At 41.1% G+C, this 24,631-nt stretch overlaps 2 protein-coding genes across 2 annotated transcripts in view; both read left to right on the forward strand.

The window, feature by feature from the left end:
• Nucleotides 1-17,440, forward strand: part of TULP3 (TUB like protein 3) — a 32,387-nt gene extending 14,947 nt beyond the window's left edge. Inside the window, 10 exon segments of the mRNA XM_036388353.2 lie at nucleotides 3,091-3,112; nucleotides 3,115-3,252; nucleotides 5,211-5,387; nucleotides 7,437-7,567; nucleotides 9,288-9,485; nucleotides 9,997-10,109; nucleotides 10,491-10,605; nucleotides 12,518-12,616; nucleotides 14,530-14,701; nucleotides 15,263-17,440. Of these exon segments, the coding sequence (XP_036244246.1) occupies nucleotides 3,091-3,112; nucleotides 3,115-3,252; nucleotides 5,211-5,387; nucleotides 7,437-7,567; nucleotides 9,288-9,485; nucleotides 9,997-10,109; nucleotides 10,491-10,605; nucleotides 12,518-12,616; nucleotides 14,530-14,701; nucleotides 15,263-15,396 (1,299 nt within the window). The 3' untranslated portion in view covers nucleotides 15,397-17,440.
• A 3,177-nt stretch (nucleotides 17,441-20,617) lies between these two features.
• The window catches only part of TEAD4 (TEA domain transcription factor 4), a 51,558-nt gene continuing 47,544 nt past the window's right edge, over nucleotides 20,618-24,631 (forward strand). The window contains exons 1-2 of the mRNA XM_036380822.1: nucleotides 20,618-21,202; nucleotides 21,556-21,634. Coding sequence (XP_036236715.1) covers nucleotides 20,618-21,202; nucleotides 21,556-21,634 — 664 coding nt within the window. The remainder of the gene's footprint in view (nucleotides 21,203-21,555; nucleotides 21,635-24,631) is intronic.

Consider the following 24,631-nt stretch of genomic DNA (forward strand, 5'->3'; position numbering starts at 1 on the left):
CCATCTTTATGATGGGTTTGGAAACCCTGTAATTGCAGTAAAATATTATTTATAATAGTGCATGACATCAATTTTCATCTGTGGGCCAGCTCTGCCTGCCAGGATGCTTTTTTGTCCTGGACTACTGCCTTTTCCTTGAGGCAAGAGGGTGTGGTTGCTCAGGCAGTGCTTATTTCCTCATTAGTAGAAGATTTTTGAGTTTTCTCAGGCGCCTGCAGCTCCGAGTGCAATGCTGCCATCTCCCTGTGCAGCGGGAGCACGAAGCCTGGCGTGTTTCTGAATGCACCTGGGGTGGCGCACTGCTCTTGACGTGGAGTTTCACTGATGCCACCATCGCTGCCATTGTCACTGCTGCCCCAGCATGAGCTAAGGGGCAGCTGGAAGAGGAGAGGATGTTCCCTAACCAGGATCCATCCTGCATAGCCTGCTAGGCTTAGGACTGTACCAACTAATAAGCAGCACAGGATTGCACCTTCAAGGCTGGAGTGGTTGGAACTTTCCTGTATATCAGCCTCCTGCCATCACAGCTGGAGAAAGAGAATACTAAACTAGTTACCTTAATAATACACTAGATATTCTCATGTGACTTCTTTGAAGATCATTTGAACAGGAGCTAGTGGTTTGTGATCCTCTAGTCATCCTACACTCTGATGTTATGGTTTTCTAAGGTGTTTCTGCAAGTATTTAATGCATGGAGCACACAAAATCCCAAGCAAATTATGATAATTAGTGTTTGTTATTTATTTGATGGGTTTTGTGTTCTGCTGTCCTGTTCATGAAGTATCTACATTTTATGTAGTGATATTAAATGGATTTTTACTGTAACACAGAGCTGGAGGAAAAGGCTAATTAGTAGACAAAATGAAACAAAATAGCAGTTTCCTTTTTCTACTTCCTGAGTGGAATACAGCCGGGAATACATCGTACTGAAGGGCAGGCTGCTCTGCCACCGTATGGAGAGAAAATGAACTACTGTTTGCTGTCCTGACAGTGGACTTGCACATATTTTTTCCATCTCAGTATGCAAAGTGGTAAAGAGAAGCCTTTTAAAAAAAATTAAGTTACTATCAAGTTTTGTCACTTTGGTTGTCCTGTGGTTCTTGCAAGAAAGGAAGATCAGTCACATCTATCAGCAGTAAACTGTTTTGATATAAGCTGATCCTATTGGATTGGCAAGTCCAAGAAACTCTTTGATGTAACACAGTGTATAAGAATAATAATTAAAATTTAGCAGTGAAATGTTTAAAAAAAGCTTATCTAATAGAATAATACACTAAATAACTCTCAAAACTACTATATCTGGTGTTGATCCCAAATTCAATTTTACATTCTAACAGTAGCTGTGTGTTTTCTAATTTTCTTACTGGCTTTAGGTTGTGACTGTTTTGTGTTTTGCTGGTTTTTAGGGTTTTGGTTTTTTCTTCCTTGCCTGTTTACTAGTCAGGTAGAGAAGCCTTGACAACAATTTTTCTCAAATTCTTATTCTGAGTATAATGTTTTGACTGTTGTCTTTCCTCTCTCCTTTGGAGAATTATAAACTATCATGACTTATTTAACCTTTCCTCAGCTTTAATTTAAAAAAGGAACGAGCAACACAAACCAATGTAAATTCTTCTGAAAGGTCTGACTACCTTCCTAGAAAACACATCTGTAATTAGCAATTTCTAAGAATTTGACTTTACTGCTTATTTTTCTTTTCTTATTCTAGACAAATGTTATAATCTCTTTGGAATTCTGTGTAATTTTTGCTCTGCAGGATAATCTTTGCAAATAATTCTGCAGTAGCAAACACTACCTGTACTGCAGTCCAGTCTTCAAAGGGTAATTCTGAGTTTAAATAAAAGTAATTTTGTTTCAAGGTATTTTGTTTGTTGTTTGTTGTATTTGAGGTTTTGTATGTTTGGTTGTGGGTGGTTGGGTTTTTGGTTTTTGGGTTTTTTTCTTTTAGATAAGTGAAAAAAACAGACAAAATAAAGAATCAAGGGCTGTGTTATGTTGGAATTCCTCAGGGAGAGGTTGCCTGAGAAACAAAACTCACTTGAGATAAAGAGAGTAATAGTAGAGGGAAAAACCAACAAGAGAAAAAGAATAATGGGAGAGAATAGGGCTCCAAAAATGTCTGTGTCTCAAGTGGATTGTGTTGTTGGTACTGATGAATTGTTTATCTGGTACTGCATCAAAACTAAAAATAATTTCATGGAGAAATGGTTTCTGTCATCAAAACCAATCTTCTTCAGGGGTGTTCAGGTACCTAAGAGACAGCTATGGATAAACTGCATCTACTGTAAGGAGCTTGCATGTTGTTTGCATAATGGTGCAGGATATTAGAATGTGATTTTTCCTTCTTCATGCATCACCTTTGTTTTTAAGGACTAAGCAGGTCTGTCTAAAATGGCATCATGTCCCATTTTGCCTTGATTTAAGTCTAGAAGTTGTTTCTGTTCTTGTTGAGTAGGAAATCTTAAGTATCAAATGTATATGTATCTTGGAGAAATAATGTTTTCATTTTTAGCATTTGGACTTACCAGTCTTTCCTTTCAGTCCTGAATTATATGGAAAAATTTTGCAAGGTAGGTAAAATTTCTTTTTAGTGGGTCATTCCTATTTTAATTACTGTTATTTATTTATCTCTTCACCTTAAGTCTCTTTCTCTATCTCTCAGCATTGGTTTCTGAGAACTATTTGGCTTAAGTTTTCCCTATAAGGTGATAGCTTTTGAGATAAAAAACCTTTTCCTTTGCAAGTCCTGACTGTTTCATACTGGGTTATGGATGACTGCTGAAATTGTCTATTTGTGTTAAGAATTGCTGCAACTGAGACTGGCTGAAAGGATTTAACTGGTAGTCTCAAGATAGGTCAGAAAATAAGGAGGTATCCATGTCAACCTCTCATGGAGAATCAAAGTCAGTATCTCACTCCAAAACCATGGTGATATCTGTGTGTTAGATTTTTGTAAGAGCTTGCAAGAATATTTCAGGTTTATTTGACATTCTGACCAGGGAGATGTCATTGCCAGTGGCTGAGCCGCAGATTCTGCCTCTCTAGATGTAGTTACTCATCTCTCAAGTTTCCTGCTTTTCTTTATTCCAGAGAGCCCTTCTAGAGAAGAAGCAGAGAAGAAACGTCTCGATCCGTTGATGGTGCAGCCAAATCCTGAGGCCAAGCCACGCAGGTCAAAGCCCAAAGGGTGCGAGGAGCAGACTCCTTTAGTAGAAACTCCTACCCCTGTCCACAATGATGTTGTTTTACATGGTAAATAATCAACCTGATTGCAACAGGGTTCTCCAAAATCCCAGTGCATGCTTTATGTCACAGATGGGTGCTTACATTGCTGTGGTAGGGGTCAAGTGATAAGATTGATTACATACTTTTCTATATACAAAAGTTGAATTGTAGTACAGTATGGTTGAGCAATACTAAACTGTGAGAGCAAGCAAAAACTTCACCTTGATTTTTGTGACAGCTGTAAATCTTCATGTACCCTTGAGTAATCTCTCCCTTGTTTTAGGCTAGAAGAACTGTAGAAATGGGCTGGCAACTTCTATAAAGGTGGGGACATACAAATCAAAAGTAAAAGAATCTTCTAAAGCTGTAAGATAAAGAAAATAATTCAGTAGTGATTGCTTGTATGGTGTTTCCTTATGGTGTCATGGATACTCCACTTCAAGATTGCATTTGACTGAATGATAAAGTGGAGAAAGCAAACAAAAAGTGTTGTGAACACTGTGTTAGGCTCTTGATGGTTTTTACCTCATCTGTTCTTTTTTGTGGGCTTCATTGAGACAACTGAAACATGACAGGTTATAGTGGTCCACAAAGTCACAAGCACAAAATGCTATCAGGGCAAAAGGCAATGACTTGGTGGTCTCAAAACATTGCAGTAGAATAGTGACCATTAATTTAGGAGGGAAAAGAAATGCAGTAGTGAGAGCCTTAGGAGGACTCCTATGTTACAAGGAGTTGAAAAGAGCAGCAATGAAATCCTTACGTTCCAGTGGAAGTGTCAGGAAGTTGTTTATGAGAGCCAGGATCCCATCAGCCTATCAAGAATGTAATAGGAAACATTCTAAGGCTTTGAGATGTGTGCTATTGCAGGGTGTTATAATACAAGCCTTGTATTGATAGCAAATTAATACGCACAGTAGAATTTTAAACCTCCAAACAAGGGGTGTTACCTGGTTTGAAGATCACAGTTGGAACTATGTTAAGCCTTCTCTCTTGTATATTTTTCTTGTTCTTGTTCAAAGTAGTCTTTGAATATTTTTCTTGTTCTCCAGGTGCCTTTCAGGATCATAGGATGGGAAGGAAAGTGGTGGTATTTGTGGTAGCATTTATATGTCTAAAATCAGTAAAATCAGGTGTAAGAAAGCTTCTGTTAAAAGACACTTTCAAGTCAAGAAGAGAATGAGAGATAAGATAGGTATAACTTTTAAGGTAGAAGTCTTCAGTAAGACTCAAATGAAAACTTAACTGCTCATTCACTACCTTTCATAGTTCTGAGGCTTCCTCAGTGCAAGCAAGTCCTGATAAGATGTGATATGTAAGTAAGCATGTAGTAAGCATGTCAGAAGTGCAATGCCTAGATAAAGCAGTAGAGTTTTAAGAAGTCAGACAGTGGGAAAACAAGAAATCCAAAGCTGGAGCTCCATTTAGGTATTATGTGCTATATATTAGGTGTTATGCCAGGCCCTGACATCAAGATGCTGTCACCAAGTGTGGTGCACAGCTGTGTTGTATGATTTAAACATGAAAATTTCATTCTAACAAAAAGATAGAGGGTTTTTTTATGTCTATGGCTGTAGATACTTTTATCAGATTGATTTGTGGTGTTCACTGTAGAGTACTCACTGGCATAAGAGCAAACAAACAACGTGAAGGAAAAGAAAATAAGGGAGATGTCTGTAAATAAATTGAAAACTATCAATGTGCATGACAAGTACAACTGGTTTTAATTGCTTAAGCCCTTGTAAAAAGGTAAATAAGATCACTATATTTAAATAGGGAGAAACTGATATGTTTAAAGTAATAGGCATTCTGTACCAGAGTCAGGCCTGACTCCTCCCAAGCCTTCTGAAAAAAAATGAACAAGTATATTTAATACTTTAAAGAGATGCTAGAGGAAGGGAGGATGAGAATAGCCACCATCCTGGGGTGCACCTTTGGCCATAAAAAAATAGATGTAGGAATTTTTGTTTCATTTTGTCCTGCAGGCATTGATGGACCAGCTGCTTTCCTGAAATCAGAAGTTCAGGATTTGGGGACCAATCTCCAAACTCTGTCTGTTGGATCTACCAAACCAGAAGACAATGCAGATAAGGAAAATGATGGAGAGGCTGGAACAGACACAGCAAGCAAGCCAGATCTGCAAGAAATATTACAGAAAAGAGGTAAGAGTTAATAATGGGTAAATGTCTTTTTGGGGGCTTTTCTACTTCTATAACTTTATTTCAGTGGCATTAAAAAATGAGGAATCATGAAACAAATGTCTGTAGGATATCACTTTTAAAAGAGCTACTAGATTCTATAGCAGGTGGAAATGCAGTGCTGCAGTTCCTTTTCCTGATATTATTTTAACCATACCAGTTATATTTTAAAGGTTTCTTAATGTGCTGTATTCTGGTCTTTCCAAGGAAATTGCTGACAAAATGCTATACCACATTTTGCTAAAGTTTGGGGTGTTTTTATTGCAGATATGTTATATCTTGATAAGGTGCTTGAATATTTTCACAACAGCAGGACCCTTCAGTAAATGCCATGATTTAACTCTTTAGGAGACTAACAGGAAAGGTGTTTTTTTTCTGAGTCAGAGGCTGTCGCAATCAGTGGTTTTCGAGTTATATATTCAATAATGATATCCCATTGAGTAATTTCCTAGTGGAGTGTCAAGCTCTGTCTGCCAAGTATCTTAAGTTGCTGCCAGTACTACAGGAAACCTTTTTTTGTTGCATGCAGTCTAAGCACTTTGCAGTAAAATAATGGCTAGTGTTTAATTTAGTATACAGCTTGTTTTTACTTTGCAGAGCTTGTCTCCCAGAATGTTTCCCATACACTGCAGGTATTGAGGTACTATCACATTCAGAGGTATTGTCATCCAGTTTTCAGATGGCACAGCTGCTCGCCTACAGATAGCAATATTGCACAAGAGTTGGAAAAGGAAAGAGGAGAGAATATCTAGTAACTGCAGGGGAAATTAGTGGAGGTAGAATATAAACAGAGAATTTTGAAATTGGCTGGAGTACCAGGGTCAACGCCTTTCCTCTTCCCAAATGTCCCTTGGGAAGTTTACTGACAGGTTGTTAAGACTGGATTTTTCTGTTTTATCTGAGACTTCCAGCAGTGCCCTCTTTGCAGTGCCATGTCAGAGCATTGTTAATAATATATGTTCTCATAAAATTATTCTGTTAAGCAGGTTGTGTTCACTGTCTGTAATGATTTAGATAAATTTCCTTTCTACAGCCAAATTAAAGAAAAGAATCACAGAACAAAATCTCGGATGCACAGCATCAGTTTGGTTGGAAAAGACCTTTGAGGTCATTGAGTCCAACCTATGACCTAACACCACTTTGTCACCTAGACAGTGGCACTAAGGGCCACATCCAGTCTCTCCTTAAACACCTCCAGGGATAGTAGCTCCACCACCTCCCTGGGCAGCTCTTTCCAACTCCCAGTCACCCTTAAGAAGAACTTCTTCCTAATGACCAATTGATGTTGCAGTTCCAAGTGGAAGGACACACCAAATAGTGATGTGTACAGAACTTCTTCATAAATGTCTTTATGCAGAGTTATTTTAGTTATATACCCACAGTCATGTCTACATGACTGTGCTTAGGTTAAGATTAAATAAGTCCTGAAACTTCTCAGTCTGTTCTTCAGTTTCAGAAATCAAGTAATTATTAGTATTTATGGATCTGATCAATGTTAGAACAGGAGGGGCTCTTACTGAAAAATGACATACCCTGTTTCAGGGACAAGACTGAGGGAAAGTGGTAAAGGTTGTAAACTGTACAGAGTCCAATTTATGGGATAGGTGTCAGCATATTGATCTGGATTTCCTTTTATTATTGCTGCTCTTAAGACATGGAGGACTTTTCTGCATGAAAATATGCAAAATTAGTTCACTGACAACATAAACTAAGCAATATATTATGTCATGGAATATCAAGTAAAATCCATATTAATAAATGCCTGACAGCTGCTTAATCATCTGCACAGTGACTGCTGCAAAATATCAGTAGGAATTTGAATTGCAAGGCTCAGGAAGAGATACAGCACATGAAGAAAATCAGCAGTTGAAACAGAAATTAAGAATCATCAGTTGAAAAAGCAGAAATTAGGACTGTGAATAGGTATTCAAGAATCATATATGAATTCGTGATGCCGTGAACTCGTGACACCTACTTTCAGAGATTACATGCTTAAATCCTGTATTCTGACAGGAATTTCAGGCAGTTTGAATTTTGATGAGGAGGACACAGAAGAGGAAGAAGCTACTAAGAGACCAGTATCTCATTCACCAAACCCTGAATCTGAGAGGCCTAGTTCTGCATCCAGCGAGAAGTCTTTTGCAGTAAGTGTCTTGAAATCCATTTCTGATAAGCACTGGGCACGTGCCTGATTTTAGTGATAACCCCTGGAGCACTGGGTTAAAATACGGTAGCTGCAAGTACAGTAGCCAGCAATATTATTCCCTGAAAGCAGACTAAGGTCAAGATTGTCGGGCTCTCTGACTGAAGGGACACTGAGTTAAACATAAAGACTTAGCAATGATCAGAGGAACAATTGTGGGTGGAGGATCCTAGGGAGCCTAATCAGAGAATATGGGAACACAGTGAGTCAGCACTATCACCCCTAAAGGAGACAGACTGGGCCATTGTCTCTGCAAAATTCACCAAAATGACTCAGAGAAGCTCTGAAATGCCATGCAAACATAGAGGGATTTCTTTCTGAAGGTTTGTATTGTGGAATACAAAGAGGAACAGAATTTTGGAATGGAACAGAGAATGCTGGGATTGGAAAAACATCATATGGCATGTTTGGGGGAAGAAACTTAAGAGGGAAAAGAAGGGTATCAAGGTGGATCAGGGAGTAATAAGCATGGGAAGACAGGGATTAAAGGGGGTAAAAGGCATCAGATATATGTAAACAACTTCAGAACAGTATGATTGTCTGCCCAAGCCTTGTGCCTTGATTACTTCAGCATGTCCCACTCACTTCTATTTCTTGTGTGAAAGTGTTTGTGTGTGTGTGATACAGATACACACATACATACATATGTTGACAAATTATGTCCTGGACTAGCCAGTGAGTTGGAAGAGACCAGCATCAGGAAGACACAGGGTCTGAATGGGGTTTGAGCATGGATCCTGGACACCCTTCAAAGTCCATGGTGTGGGAGATGCACCTGAGTGTATTCATGAGGTGACTGTGTGTATGATGCTCTGCACTAATAGTGCAAGATGGCTGGGTGTGAGCTTCTTGGGAGACTGGGCTGTGGGTGCAAAGTGCTGGAGATACAGGGTGCTGGGTGCGGGAGTGGAGAAAGGGGTGAGACCCTCCAGTGAATTTCAAATCTACGTATGTGTATCTGTGCTATTCACTCAGGTTTCTTACTGGCTGTAGCTGGAAATGGGGATAAACCTGCAACTTCATCTTGAAGGCCTAGTCAAAAAAGAATCTCTTGTGTGCTACAATTCACAGGATTCAGCTACCTCTAAAAAAAATTACATTTATGACCTGTACCAGATTTCCATTAGAATTTAAATTCCTTTGATTACTCTGTGCATCCTGACTATACACATTGTTCTAAGGCTCTTCCAACATTTAGTTGATATGGTTCCACCAGCAGCTGACTCCATTTCTGCTACTGTTCTGAACAAACATAATCTCAGCACTCATTTCAGTCACAAAATCCCAGCCTGTCTTACTGCAGCATCCATCAGTCCTGCTTTATCCTACTCTTATTTTCCACAGCGTTTGAAGTTCTAAAAGCAAAGAGGCTCTTTACTTAGAATATTTACAGCATCTCATCCCATTTGTCCCTTTCTAGCAAATCACTCGTGTCTGCTTAATGGGTACTTTTTCTCTTTTCCCCTTGGACACCTAGTCTTTCCTCAGAGTAAAACTTCAGCTGCTTTCTTCTGAGAAAATACAGGTGGTATCTTGTTTAACCTTCCTTTTCCCAGTATCTTCTGGAGACATCTTATGTTTCAAAAAACCACAATTTTCTTGTGGAATACCGGAGTCTCTGATCTGATATTAATTTGCTAATATGATGCTTCTTCCCATAGGAAACAGGTGCTTCCTGTAGTCCATCCCCTCAGGCAGATGCACAGCTGGGAGAAGTAGAGAACTTGGAGGATTTTGCATTGCGCCCTGCACCCCGTGGAATTAGTGTCAAGTGTCGAATCACTAGAGATAAAAAGGGAATGGACCGGGGGCTCTTCCCTACTTACTACATGCACCTGGAAAGGGATGACAACAAAAAGGTATTGGAAGCAGCACACATTATCTTGGCTATTGTACTCCTACCAAAAAATGTGTTTGGTGCAAGGGAGAGCTTTTGATAAGAGACCTGTAGCGGAGAACAGTCATCATGCAGATGAAGACAGCATATATTTGGCCAAGGCACTAAGGAGGGAATTAGCAAGTAATTAGCATTTTATTGTGATTTAAAAGCCATAATACAGTGAAAAATGAATTTGAAAAAGAATAAAAATGTTCAATCTAAAAAAAGAGCAGGAATACTGAGTTGCTGCAGAAGAAAAGGAGGGAAGACTAGAAAGGACATTTGCATTAAATCTACACTGCCAAGTGAGCTGATGGAGAGAGAGGATTTCAGGCTGGGCACTTTGGAAGAGAACAAAATTGTGGAGACACTAATACTAGCACAGAACAAAAAAGGGAGTGCATACAGGAAATGGAGAGATAACAATTTGGATAGCAATGCCTCTGCATTCTTACAAAGCACCAGTCTTGATCAAAGTTTTGTTTTTCCAGACATTCCTTCTTGCAGGGAGAAAAAGAAAGAAGAGCAAAACATCCAATTACCTCATATCAGTTGATCCAACTGATTTATCTCGGAAAGGGGAAAGTTTCATTGGAAAACTCAGGTGAGAACCACAGATGAAAACTACAGACAGTTGAGATAGGATTTTAACTGAGTTATGTTTATGACTGGCAATCTGGTTTAAATTCAGAGAGAATGAACTTGTGTTGTTCTGCTCCATGTAATCTGTATTCACTTGGGTTGGCAGCCTTCTTCAGCATTACCATTCACTCTGGCAACTCAGAGCAGAAATTGTCTAGGTGCTTCTCCAGGATAGGTTACAGGCTCACATGGGCATGTCACAGAAGCTCCTTACTGAGCTGGCAGCAGGGAAGATTCAGATGGCAGATGTGTGTTTTTGCTATATTGTACAAATACTTTCAGAAGATGACAAAATTTTCTACAGATGCCTCTCTTTCTGTGTTTTTCCATAACCTGACATTAGGTCAAACCTCATGGGAACCAAATTTACAGTCTATGACCATGGTGTTAACCCAGTCAAGGCACAGAGTCTAGTGGAAAAGGCTCATACAAGACAGGAGCTCGCAGCTATTTGTTATGTAAGTACTGCCTCTCCCTTTTGCCCCGTTCTTTGTGCCTGGTTACCGAGGAAACACAGCTTGCAAAATCGTGCTGCTGCCAGCCTCCTCCACTTAACTTTGGAACTAAGTGACCAATTTCAACCAGATACAACAAGAGACAGAGACCTCACAGATAAATTCTTACGAGTTTAATGAAAAAAAAAACCCAATGTCAGGAGCAGGAGAAACTCCTAAATGAACATCCTTATGGCCTTCCTATCTGGCCAATTCAGTGTGTGGCCAGTCACACATGCTTTACTTGGAGCCAGACTCAGCTGCCTCTGGCCCAGCTGGTATCTGGTAGACCCTAAGAAGGAACTGGGAGTACCCAGTGAAACAGAATTAGTTTGTGCAAAACCAAAGGCATTTTGAGGCATAGGAGGGAACTGGTATTATTTCAGTAGCGCCTTGTTGGTGGTAAGGATGTGGTTCCAGGGTGAATTGTGATTCACTCTAGCTCTGTTTAGAGATGTTCTTCTGCTCTTGTGAATCACCTCAGTATAGGATTCAGAGTAAGGAGGCACTTGTGGAGACTACAGAATTACATGATAATTCTCATGTCACATTGTTTTGTATTCCAGTCCTACAGTTTGAGTAAAATTTGAGGTTCTCTACAAAACAATTGCTGTGAAGTGTAAGGATTTTTATTTTTCTCTCAGGTGTTTTTACTTTTCTTACAGAAGCTTAAAGATGCATTAGCCTACTGGAGCAGTGTCTTGATTTTTTGCTTTTGCTCTTCATCTTAATGGCACTATCACAAATCTTAATCTTCTTGGGAAGAAATTGATGTGATAAATTCCAGTACTAGCCTGTTTACAGAAGTATTAAGAGATATTTTCTTTGTATATAGTATTCTTCAGTTTCCTACCTAGCTGGACACAGCAAGGTGCTAGAATGAGCACAGGCAGTTAATATAAGGTCAGCTTTTCAGAATTCTGAACTTTTATATATAAGGAGTTTTTAAAGTTTAAATATGAATAAAATCAGTACCCTCATTCTTATACATGCCCCTAGATTTTTTGAAGTGACGTAATAGAGGTTGTAACTCCAAAGACCTTTGTCTGTGTCTGCAAAATGCATTAATGTGTTAGGAGAAGCTGTATTACTCCTGTCAATCAATTCAGTACTTCTAAAAGATTCTGTCTTTTAATTGGTCTTTGAGAATTTTAAAGGTTATCACGGATATTGTTACAGAACACTTTAAATGGACCCTTGGATTTTGGCTGATACTCTTAAATGAATGGCTTGAGAACACTAGGACTTCTTTCCTTTGCTTTTTGTACTCAAGCCACTTGGAGCAGTCTTCTTCAGTACTCTGGAAAAATCTGCTTAAGATTGAGGCTTGGATAGTTGCTGAATACTTCCCTTCCTGGGTTTGTTCTTAAACAGTATGATTTGAGAGAAAATTGTAGGTGTGTTCCTAAACACAAATAACAGCACCTGAAGAAAAATGTCATTCATTGTTTAGAAACATTTTAGACTAACTGGTGATATACAGACAACACAGAGTCAAGTCAAAGATATTTTACTTTCTGTCATAGTTAAGGCTTGTTCACTAGCAATATTTCAACACGTTACTGCCTCAGGTGCAAAAAACTTATGCCTGGAAATTGCATTTGTATAATTTTGTTGTAAATGTTTTAGTAGGTAAGAAATGCACTCCAAATTAGTTTATACCATGCATATCTCCTAACATTGTTCTCTCAATGAGAAAGGGAGAGAAAGCAATTCTCACTGATTAAACACAGTTGCAAATATGTAACTGATGCTACAGTTGTAGCCAGCAAACTTCTGATAACTAGTACAAATGGTGATACAAGTTTTGCTGTCTTTCTTTCTGTGAGGTGAAGTATCTTATTTACTGAAAATAATGGCTTTCCTTGTCTTTCAGGAAACTAATATCTTAGGATTTAAGGGTCCCAGAAAAATGTCTGTGATCATTCCAGGAATGAACATGAATCATAAGCGAATTCCAATCCGTCCACGAAATGTGAGTTATGAAGTTTGGTCATGTTTCAGATTGAAGGAAGAGGTTAAAACTTCCCTGTAGAGGCCTGGGTGTGGCTGACAGTCAGGGCTTTTAGGGGCCAGGGCTTTAGCAAGTCTCCTGGAGAATAAATACAATGTTGCCTAAATGTGTTGATTAATTTTTTCTTGCCTTCTGCCTAATCTGTAGCTTTCTGAATGGTATTTGTATCCTTACGGGTCCTCTGGGCAGCCTAAATATGATTTACTTCTCTCTCCCTTGTTGCTGTTGCACCTACAAGCTGCCCTCATGGTGAGACCCTGTTGTGCTGAGGGCTGGATGAACACTGGACACGCTTGCTTCTCCCAGGAGCTCGCATTCTTAACCAAGATGTGGATTGTGACAGGCAATAGACAGATTAGGTACTGCTGGTGCAATAACAAGGGAATAAATACATTTTTGATCAGAATGCTGTTAGCTTTTTTTGTAGAAGCAGCAGAAAAGGAGGATTCTTGAGGAAGAAGGAGGGATGAGGAGAAGACAGAGTTTTGTTGTGACTATTTAGTGAGGATTTCTCATAGATATGAGAGGCGTTAGAGCTAAAAGCTTGCAGAAGAAGTATCTGAAGGTATGTTAAGGTATGTGATGAAAATTGTGAGGTTCCCTAATGTGGGTTTTATGTTTGGTGAGAGAAGACCAAAAGGCAGAAAGAAAAGGTACCAACTGAAAGGCATGGTCAGTGTTTTAAGCTAGAAAGTGGTATTTGCAGCCATGTTGAGAGTAGATATAAGTAGGACAAGAACATGTTTCCTGAGGTCAGAGAAAAAAAATCTTAAAGAATGGAAATAGAGAGTCATGACAGCCCAGAAAAGAGATTTAATTCTTGTGAATGGTCAGAAAAATTGTGTCTGGAAGTGCTCATTTATTCATTGTCTTTGAGTTGGTGTTGCCATCTCTCCTATTAGTACAGTAATGTTTCCATGGACCTGCCTTAAATTTTCTCCCCTAAATCTAAATGCACTTGGTGCAGTTGGTGCCAGTTCTTAGGGGTTTGTTTTGCATTTTTAAAAAGTAAATAAAGATAAAACTAAAAAGTAACTAAACGGAACAGGAAGTTTTATTTAGGTTATCCTCAAAAATCTGCTATGGTATCTTTGTATAACACTGAAGCACATACTATAGCCATATCAGTCAGACCTCCACAACAGGTTGTTTTCTGAGCATTTTTTCCTATTAGTACCTTAAGCCTGGACTCTTTTTCTTCAAAGTTTTAACATATATCGTTTTGATTTTATTTCTTGCAGAACTTTTAAAATTAAATCATATGTCATGTTTCACTACAATCTGAATCTCCTTGTAATTCATTGTTTGTCAAATTTAATATGCTGGTTTACTTACTTTTTGTATGTTCTTGGTTTTATTTGTCTCTGATTTTCATACTGGGCATCACTCATTAGACCCAGTAGGATGACATTTAACCTTACATTCTACTGCAACCTTTGGACTTTCTACTGAAGCACCTTAGGGCCTGGCACTATGCAGTCAATTGTGGATTATTTTCTTTTATTTCAAAGTTTGCAGTGTTAGAAATGGAAACTGGATGCAACAGGATCAGAGAAAGATTATGAGACTTAGAAGTAATTCATGCCAGCAGGATGGCAATTATCTGTGGACTCTGAATTACTCCCTTTCCTGTACACACACTTCCTTCCCTATCACTCTTTTTACTTTATTGAGTGAAAAGAATGCTTGGACTGGGAATCTATGAAAGTATCTTCCTGGTACTTGCAGAAAGTATTCAGTAGGACTGAGTTTAAGTGATATCAGTGTGTTTCATTAAACAGGGAATGAAGTGACAGAGTGCACACACAAGAGAGGTGGTACTCAGAGGCAGAGACATTCCAAATCTGATAAATGTATTTCTTTCTTCTGAACAGGAGCATGAGGGTCTGCTGTCAAAATGGCAAAACAAAAATTTAGAGAACCTCATTGAATTGCACAACAAGGCTCCAGTCTGGAATGATGACACTCAATCCTATGTTTTGAACTTCCATGGGAGGGTCACTCAGGCCTCAGTGAAGAACTTCCAGATTGTCCATGACAATGACCGTAAGAGTCTGGTGGAGAGTGTGTGGGACTTACTTAAACAGGGAGAACCTATTTATTTCATGAGGATTGGGAGGAATAGGACACCATTCCTAGAGGAGGGAAACTGAGTAAAGGAAGCTAGTTCGTGATTACTGGGGACTTCTGAGCTGTCAGGAAAATTATATAAGGCCTCCTTTTTTTCTGGGGTGGATGCAGACTCTGCTGTCCATAACTGCAGCAAAAGAGGGGCCAAGTGAAAGCTTCCTGAAGTGAAAGACAAGGTCTAATACAGCACTTCAGACTAGTAAAAGAGTGGTTTGAGCTTTGGTTCTGAGAAGAAAAATCTCTAGAATAGCACAGTCACTCTAGAGGACAGATTTCAAGGCCACTCTGGTGAGAAAGGATGGATAGACCAACCACATATATTTGGGACTGGCAGATGTGGGGAGAGTTTGTGGTTGGGTTTTGTTTTGCTGCTTTGCTTTTTTTTTTTCTTTTTTTTTGCTTTTTTTTTTCCTTTTTTTTTTTTTTTCTTTTGCTTCACTGTGAAATTGTTCATCTCTGAATGTCTTTTCTCCCCAGCTGACTACATTGTGATGCAGTTTGGTCGTGTAGCAGAAGATGTGTTCACTCTGGACTATAATTACCCTCTCTGTGCTCTTCAGGCTTTTGCTATTGGACTCTCCAGCTTTGACAGTAAATTGGTCTGTGAGTGAGGGACAACAGACATGAAACATGGAACTCACTCCCACCCCAACATCTTGTAAGAGTTGCAGGTGTAGCAATGAAGAGCGTATTGGAAGGGAAATGGAGGACAGACTTCTGCAGGCTTATTAGAAAACCAATTCCAGCCTTCAGAGCATTGTGGGAGTTGACAGCAGACCACCTTGGGAGCAACCTCTGTATGGACTGTAGAAGAGCAAGAAATCTAGGTGATGTTTCTGTCATTGGTGTTGATTCTGCTTTTAGAATCCTTATTTACAGATGCTGCATGAGAGTGGGCTAAGCCCACTTTTTGGAGCTCCTTGCAGTTAGAATTAGAAAAATAATGGCAAAATGCTCATTTACTTTGAAGCTTCCACAAAGCCTGGGAGATGATGCTACTCAAGAGTTCCTAAGCAAATGAACTCAGAAAAAAAGAGAACAGCTGGAATTGGCTCTAATACAACACTTTTACTCTGTGGAATGATTGTCTGCTAAGAATGATACTCCATTTCCCTTTCAGTATTCTAATTTCTCTCCATCCCTTGACAGTCTTTTTACCAAACTAAGAACAATCAAATCTGAAACACTCCCTTTTCAGTGGGTGATATTAAATTCATTGCTACTTCTGTTACTTCTAACCATGTGAAAAATGAGACTGAATAGATGATAGAATCTGGCTGAATTTGGCAGAAAATAGTATTGTAACAATATACAGTACCACTTCTGAAAAGCAGTGTTCTGATTGGTTGAATCTAGACTGTAAACTGATGAAAAATGTTTTAATTATGCCATTGTTCATGAAATTTGCTACATTTTTAGGTATACGTTTGTGACCAATTTTATTTTTTTTTAATGTGAGATTATCTCAAGGCATGACATATTAAAGTAGATTTTGTATAAATAATTTTAACCTGCCTATAAGAAGGAGTTACCTCAAAAAGAGATTACAGGTATTTTCAAAGGCATTGGTAAGTTTATTGTAATTGTATCACAAGGCTCTGCAATGTGTCCTTCCAATGTTCCATTTTTAATACTGGATGTACAGTATGGAGACTGTGTCACAGCATGGAACACTTGATTCATGTGGCCTTAACTCACCAGAGTGGATTGCAGCACAGTGTGGCCTGGAGGCCTCAGTGCACACATCTTCTGTGTACTGACGCACAGAATATTACTGTCTTGCCTGCTTCTTGCCTATTACCCATATTCACAATAGTTTGGAGAAGTCTGTCCCTCTACTGAGACAAGAATTAGGTGTTCTCCAGCTTTGGATATTGTCCTTGTCAGCATACTAACTCTGTTTCAAGCTGCAAAGAGCAGATATATTGCTTTTGGTCTCTGGAATCTTTGCAATGGTAGATATCACTTGTGCTTTCAAACTAACAAAACTTTGTGAAGACGTTTTCTGATAATGCCAGAAAGAATAATGATCATAGTCACAAAGCAAATGCTGTATTTAACTGTAAAATAATGAATTGAGGCTGAGAAGTCCAGCTCTTGTATCTTTCAGATGAGCATTTTTCAGTAGCTGCTGAGATATTTCCTTGAGATGATCTTATCAGAAAAGCAGTCTGTGAAGAGAACTTGAATGCTGATGGATCTGTTTTGTGCCTTCCTGCTCATCAGGCTGAGGATGAGACCTGGCAGTGCTTTCCAACTGTGCTCTCCTGAAGTCTTGGCTGATGGGTCTGCATTCCCTCTGCCCATCCAGGAAAGGAAGTCAGTTTGTGTACCTGTCTGATTATTTTTCTGACTAGGAATGTGTGAAAGAAATTGCCTTATGTTATTTTGGGGTGACCTGAAGGTAGGATGCTAATTTCTGATTCAAGATGATTTTCTGTGTGCCCAGAAAGCATCCTTTTATTTAATTAGCCTTGTCAGCAGTGACTCTTCAAGCTATTTCTTGACATCAAATGATCATGTCACGGCCCCTCAGTCAAATTATGCAGACAGATGAACTGATTCAGTCATCTTTATCAGATACTGTTTTACATTAATTGTATTTATAACTTTTATATCTAAATGAAAATAAACTAATTTATATATTGAAAAGTCTTTAATTCTAAATGATTGTTTTTATTTTGCTGTCACTTGTGGGTGTACTTTGTTCCTTGTCTGTGACTTATTACCTCAGTTTCTTTCTATTTCTTGAATATCATAATTTTCTTCTTACTCTTTTCCTTTGTAATTCTCAGTTCCCATTCTTTGTGGTGTTGGATATTTTTCCCATACACTTGGAAATCTGGGAATAAATGTAAGGGTAGTCTCTCTAATACTTTTATCCTCTCCCTCCCCAAATAACATCAGGTATTGCTGTAGTTCTTGGTTTCTATTTGATTGTTTAAGCTAGTTAAATTTCTCTGCCCCATATTTCTAATGTTTTTCCCAGCATCCAGCTAGGGCATTTGAGCTGGTCCTTACTGCATTGTCCCACCTTCCATCTGAACCCATTCAACTGTTGAAGCACATAAGTTAATGTTTTCTGAATCAGATACTGAAGTCATACAAGGCTAGGAAGAACATCAAGTTGAAGTGGTTATATTTTCCTATTTCCACTGAGAGATGTATGAACCTCAATAAGAGGAGATATGATGGATCTGATAATCAAAAACTGGCACAGCTCTCAACATGCAAGCCCTATTCTTCAAGCACCTCTGTTTTTTCCACTATTTCCATCTGAGCCAAATTAGCCCTAAAGGGAAGAGAAAATTAAGTGGGAAACATGACTGGGCACTTGTTCTTAACACAGTAATATTAGTTGAATACGTGCAAATGTAGCATGCTAGAAATCCCAGCAAGATCTTAAAAAAGCATATTAAATGGTTAAACTGGAGTCCTAAAGGCAAGCCTAGCAGATGGCAATGGCTCTTAGGCTGTTATAGGCTCTTGGGCTTACAAACATAAAAGACAGTGAATTATTTCTTGTGCTTTTAGGGCTGTCTCACTCTCATTGAAGTTTTACTGCTGAATTTGGTAGCAGTAGGACAGGATGTTTTGCTGCTGTTAGTATAATTATTATACCTATACTAATAATTAATTAATATGCTCCTCTACTTGCTGGGATTAACAGCTCTGTAAATCTCTCAGATGACATTGAATTAAGTTTCCTGTTCCTGATACAGAAGACAAGCAAAACCCTTCCCTGTGATTTACAAGTTGAGTTAAGAGTTTGTGTTGTAGTCCCGTGAAACAGAGCTATGGACAGATTCCTTCTTTCGCAGAGTCAGGAATCTCATCTTTGCCACAGGATCAAACTGTTGTACCTAACTGCAGTTTGGAACTAGTTCAGAACTAAGAAAGTCCCTTAAGTAATCCTAGGGCCAAGAGATTTGGCCCAGCATACAGTTATGAAAAAGAGTAGGAAAGCAACACTGATGTGTAAGGGCTCCCTTACTAACAGGGAAAACAACCAGCTGCCACTGTGAGGTGGCAATGACTGAAACCCCTGCCAGGAAAGAAGGCAGAGATCCTGTGCCAGTGTTAACTCTTGCATCTTTTGAACTGTACACTCTATAGTTTCTGTTTTCTCATTGCATCCCTCAAGGTGTTCTATATAGAATTATTATTTCCTCCCTGGAAGGTGGAGGTCACTTCTTCTGTTCCAAAATGGGAGAAAGATCCAGAAGCAGACTAACTTCACCAACATGCTTTAAGGTAAAGGCTTTGGTAACCATAAGCTATGGTAATTTAACATTCAATTTAGAATGTTCAATTTAACGTTCAATTTATGTATTCATAAGTGGGTGAATATATTCCAGAAGCTGAAATTTTTGATAATTTAATTTGATTCAATTAACATCTCCATACAAGGCAACCCATTGCACTGTCCACAACAAAACAGCTGAAAATTTTGGAGAAAACAAAGGATTTTTTTAAAGCTTAGTTGAATTGAGCCCTCTGTTTATTATAGGGAAAGTAATAGTAATTTACTATATGGGGGAAAAAACGGCTTTATTTTGAAAACTCCATAAGAAAATCATACTGAGAGAGTACAAATAGGGTTGGGGAATTAATCTGATAAGTTTGCCCAACTCTCTCAGCTTTCTGTTCTAAGCAGAATTGTTTAGCTCTGCATTATGTCCAGTAAAAAAACCCAAACAACCCACCACTAAAAAACCTGTATTCTCCTGAGTGAATTTCCATCTGCAACTGACTGAAGTCCTCCAAACAATTTGTGTGATGATTCACAGGAAGGAATAGGTTTCAATTCCTTCTCTTTGAGCTGTGTTGGTTTGGCAAGGAAATAGGAGCAAAACAATGTTAGCCACATAATTATGAGACCTGGCCTAGAATTCCCACTGAATATATATGGTGAGAAGTGAATTACCTTTCATATACATAGTGTTTTTTAAAATACATCTTAATAGAAAATATAGCTTTTAAAATATATCTTAATAGAAACGGTGACTAAAGGGCTTTATATAAAAAAACAACAAAACACACACCCCGAAAATCATTTCACTGAATGTTGTGACATCATCTTATTTATATTGTATATACTCTTCATTTCTACAGTTGTATCAAAAAATCTTATTTTTATGAAAGTCATGGGTTTTGCCATCTTGTTTCTGAGGCCTTAGGACACATTTAGGACCTGTTTCCAGGGCTCTGCAATTTTCACTGCAATTTGAAAGAGTTAGGAACTTTTTTAGCTTTGGGTTCCTACAAAAAACCCTCAGTTTCTTCGATATAGTGATGTTTTAAAGAAAGCCAACTATGTTATAACTCTTCACAGGTAGTTCCAGCCACCTGTGGCAAAATCACTTGCCGGAGCCGTGGAAAAGTTTGGTTTGCTGATGCAGCTGCATTCCCCGAGCTGCTGCTAGGACGTAGCTACATTTACTTAAACTTGCTGGTGTTTCCTCTGCTTTTGTTTTGGGGATGTGGCTCTTCAACCCTCGTGCGATTCTCAGTCTCATATCGGCATTTTCTAGCGCAGCACGCTGGCATTCCTGAATGAACAGGTAGGAAAGGAGCAGCTCCGACGTGAGACTGAGAAAAGCCACGGGGAGACACCGCTTTGCGGGTGGGTGGGCGAGTACTTTGTCGGGCTGGGGCTGTTTGTTCCGCAGTGGCTCGGCGGTGCTGGCTGGGAATCACGGCCGCTCTCTGAGGGGCTCCGCAGCCGCCGGGCCGCGCCTGGCGCGCCGGGGGGAGCCCGGGAGCCGCGTCCCTGCCCGGGCAGCGCGGGGCTGACCCCGGGGCCGAAGCGCCTTCACGGGCGCTTGGCCCATGGCCCCAGGGAAAGCACCAGGCAAGCGGCCGGCGTTCCCGGGGATCCGAGGCCGGCCCGTCCGGGCCGCTCACTCCAAGTTCTCCCGCGCCGGGCGCCGTGGCTGCTCTCGATTCCTGGAGGCGGCGGCGGCGTCCCGCCCGCTCCTGGCGCTGCCGAGCCGCCCCCTTCCCCCGCTCCCGGCCGCCCGCCCGGAGTTTCCTTCCCCCGCCCCCGCGGGCCCCTCTTCCGGCCATTGCCCGCGTTCCCTCCGCCCCGGTCACACACGGCCCCCGGCCGAGGAGCGCCCGGCCCCGCTGGGTTTTGTTCCCAACTCCGCCTCGGCCCTTCTCCTGGCTGTCCCCCGCCCCCCGCCAGTCCCCTCCCAGCCCCGTCCCAGCCCAGGCCTTAGCCGGCAGTCCCTCCCTCCCTCGGCCGCCTTCATTTCATACCAACTCTCATTCCTCGCATTCCTCACTTCCTCCTTTCAAACTCCAGGGGAAATAAAAACCCTCCCTTTTCCTCCCAAACTCCTGCCCGGCCGCCCCCCCCCGCCCCGCCGCCGCCCGGGCTCGCCGTCCCGCCGGCCGCGCCGCGCTCCTCAGGTGAGTGTGCGCTTTGTGCCTCCGCTCCCGCCGGCCCGGCTGCCCCCCCGCTCCCATCCCATTCCATCCCATCCCATTCCATCCCCTCCCGGCCACCCGCCCGGCCCGGCATTGTTCGCCTCTCCCCGCCGCCGCGGGACCGGCAAGGGGGAGCCCCGCGGGCCCACCCCGGAGCCGCTCCTCGCCAACTTTTTTTCTGTGCGACTTGGCGGCGGCGACGATGCCGAGCGGGAGGCTGACCCGCCCGCTCCCCCGTCCCAGCCCCCGCTCCCACCCCTGCGGGCTCGGAGGTGGGGATCGGGCGGGAGCGAGGGGCAGGCGCGCACTAACAGCGCTCGGTGCTCTCTCGGCAGAAAGTCCTGGAGCTGAAGGAGGATTTGAAGCCGGTCCCCACTGCCCCTGCGGAACAGCAGCCGCTCTTGCCTCGCTCAGGTCGGGACACGCCGTTCCACGATGGCTTTGGCGCGGGTGCCTGCGGGAGACGGGCTGGAAGGGAGGGTGCGGAGCCGCTCGTGTGCGACAGGCGAGGCACAGGCGTACAAAGGAAGCGATGGGAACATCCTCAATGGAGCCTCCGGCGGCTTCCCCCGCCGGGAAGGGGCTGCCGGCGCTGCCACTTCGGGAACTCGGTCGCTGAAAACTGCAGCGCTCATGGGAAGGGGGGCAGAAATAGCGGTTTCTGTATGGTTCGTAGAAATGCGCTTGGGGAGGGTGGAGGAGCGGGACTTAATGTAGTAAATTTTAATGTAAATTATGGACGATGATTTCGGGGGGAAAATAGAACAAAAAAAATCATAATGAAGCTTATCTGTATGAAGTACGTAGGTTGTTGTAGGGCATTTACCAAAAGATGAGGGGATGTTTTCCCAATTCAGTTATTCTGAAGTTAGAGTTGAGTTTTGGTGGCATGCCACAGGAAAGGATTAAAGAAACCCCAAACAAACCGAGCGCGCACACAGAAAAAACCAAACAAAAACCTTTCCGGAGTAATCTTTTATCTTATGCAGATGATTCCGTTTAAACAGTTTCTTGCATGGGATGCTAAAGATGAGGCTTTTTTTGCAGAAGACGGAAGAAGTGTAACTCTACATGTTTTACGGACTTCTGTAAAGTATTTTATAGTGAACGATCACATATGTTAAATAAAAACCCTAACAAAAACAAAGTAAAACTCAGAACTAACCACAACTAATTACAACTTTGTTTTTGTTTAACCTGGAGTTACACTCATGTTACTTTCTAACCTTAAGAGTTGGGTTCTGCGACTCCTCTACAAATAAGCGATGCAAAACACTTGTGAAGTGCAGGGGGCTGAACAGGAGGAAAGGAGATTTAGGGATTGTATTTATGTGTCTGTGTGCAGAGTGAGCAGAGCATTGGTTCACCTGTCTGTCCATCTGTCTGGGTAGATGTGAGAGGTTTTATTGTTCTCCCGCAGAAGGAAGTGGGCAGCAGGACAGGGCAGAGAGTAACAGGGAGGAGCGAGAGGAGCAGAACAAGGTGGAGGGCACAGTGGCTACACAGCAAGTGCTGGGGCTGGGCTGATGCTGCTCTACACTCACCTGTGCAATTAAAGCCTTTTGGTCTCGATAGCTTGTTCTCATGACAGAGAAGAGCCTGGGATTGTCCTATAGTGAATACAGAGGGATTTATTTATTAGGGCTGCTTGATGCTAAGGGACTGGTTTTCTCTGGAATTCGGGTTGGCGGAGTGAAGGACAGCCAATCACCTTCTCAGGTTGTTTTGCAGTGGGTGCAGTCACCTCTTCAGGTTTTCCTAAATCCCAGTGGGAATGGCTCCCTCAAACTTGAGCATTCAACTGTTTTATCAATCTCTAAACCGGGCTATCAGCTCATTGTTTGTCTCCTCTTGGAGGTGATCCTGGAAGTAAATAAATGTGTGTGAGAATGGTTACTAGGAATTTCTCTGCTGTCTTAGATCCTGCCACTATTTTTGATTTTTAAATTACTGCTACAGATGGTTTTGAAGTAATTTAGGCTGTTATTGTGATAAGCATTTCAATGTTGCCGTAATGAAGAACATCTATGGGAAAATGGTATGAAAATAGTTCTCCCAAGCTTTAAAGAGAAAAAGGGCTTCGTGTCACAGTATCTTGTCTGTGGCTTACATAAAATCACAGTTGCTGTTGGTTTTCTTACTCAGGTACTAGTTTCACAGAATTCAAGCAGAGTAAGTAGAGTTTTGAGAGGGTTGCTGAAAAGTACTGTTTCCAAGAGTTACAGCTTTCAACTCAGTTGCATGCTCATTCACAGCTTTCCTTCCTTGGTATTACGTGTCCTTTTTTGTATCTTTCAGCTCTTGGTTCCATCCCAGTGTAAGCCAAGGGGTGGGTCCACAAAGGTTTCAGCTGGCACTGCTGTGGACGCGTCCCCAGAGCCTCAAAGTACCCATTTCCTTACTTGTCACATCTCTGTGCTTTGTCACTGGCAGGGACACTGGCACTGCTGTTCACTGCCCCGGGACTGATCCAGAGGAAAAGTAATGCTCTTAGCAAGTTTTATCACTTTTAGCAAGTTGGTTTTCAGCCACATCTGTTCGTTCTCCAGTGAAGTTAATCATATGATCATGTGCTGGTGTGTCTGGAGAAGGGGGTGCAGTGACTAGGAGGGGAAGGGTGGGAGAAGAATGGGGACATTTTCTTAACAACATTGCCATTTTTCCCTACCATAAGTAGTTCTTCGGACCATGTTTACAGTAGCTCTTGTGAGAGCAATACAATTTTCTGTTTTATCTGACCATGACTTATCTTAAAAATGTAAAATTTAGTATTACCTCTTTTTAAAGATCTATTATACTTTGTCCATAGCTCATGTTTGTCTTTTGTTCATTTGTTAGGTTTGGGGTTTGGTTTGGTTCGGTTCTTCCCTCCCACTCCCCCATGGCATGTAAAAGTTTTCTGGGGCAAGTCTTTCATCACCCCGTGTACATCAGAAAAGTTTTCTTACTCTACTGCATCAGTTTTTGCCTTGGTGTGTATTTCTCTGAAGTGATTGGTTATTATTTCTCTCTGCTTTTACATCTCCTAAGTGCTTACAAGCTACTTAATGAGGGTATAATAATAATATTTTTCAATTTTCTAGGTCTAATTAACGGGGGTGTTTTATACTCTACACTTTCTTCATTTATCTGTGTTTCTTTGTCAGAATGAGATCCAATATTCCACGAGTTGGAGTGATTCATCTCTCTTCCTTGCCTGAAGCGATATCTGAGCCCAGGCAGATTAAAGTCACATTGGTCATTTTGCAGAAGCATTTGCTTGCAGACAATTCTCTCATTTGTTCAGCATTCTCACTCTTGCTTGTCTTTAGCTCCTGCTTCTGGCAGGGCTTTTTCCTTGATTTTATATCTGGGTTTTCTTTGCATTACTTTTCCAACATTGTCCTATTTGTCTCCCTTGCTTCTTTTGTT

Source organism: Molothrus ater, chromosome 2 (genome assembly GCF_012460135.2).
Source record: "Molothrus ater isolate BHLD 08-10-18 breed brown headed cowbird chromosome 2, BPBGC_Mater_1.1, whole genome shotgun sequence".
Lineage (NCBI taxonomy): Eukaryota > Metazoa > Chordata > Aves > Passeriformes > Icteridae > Molothrus > Molothrus ater.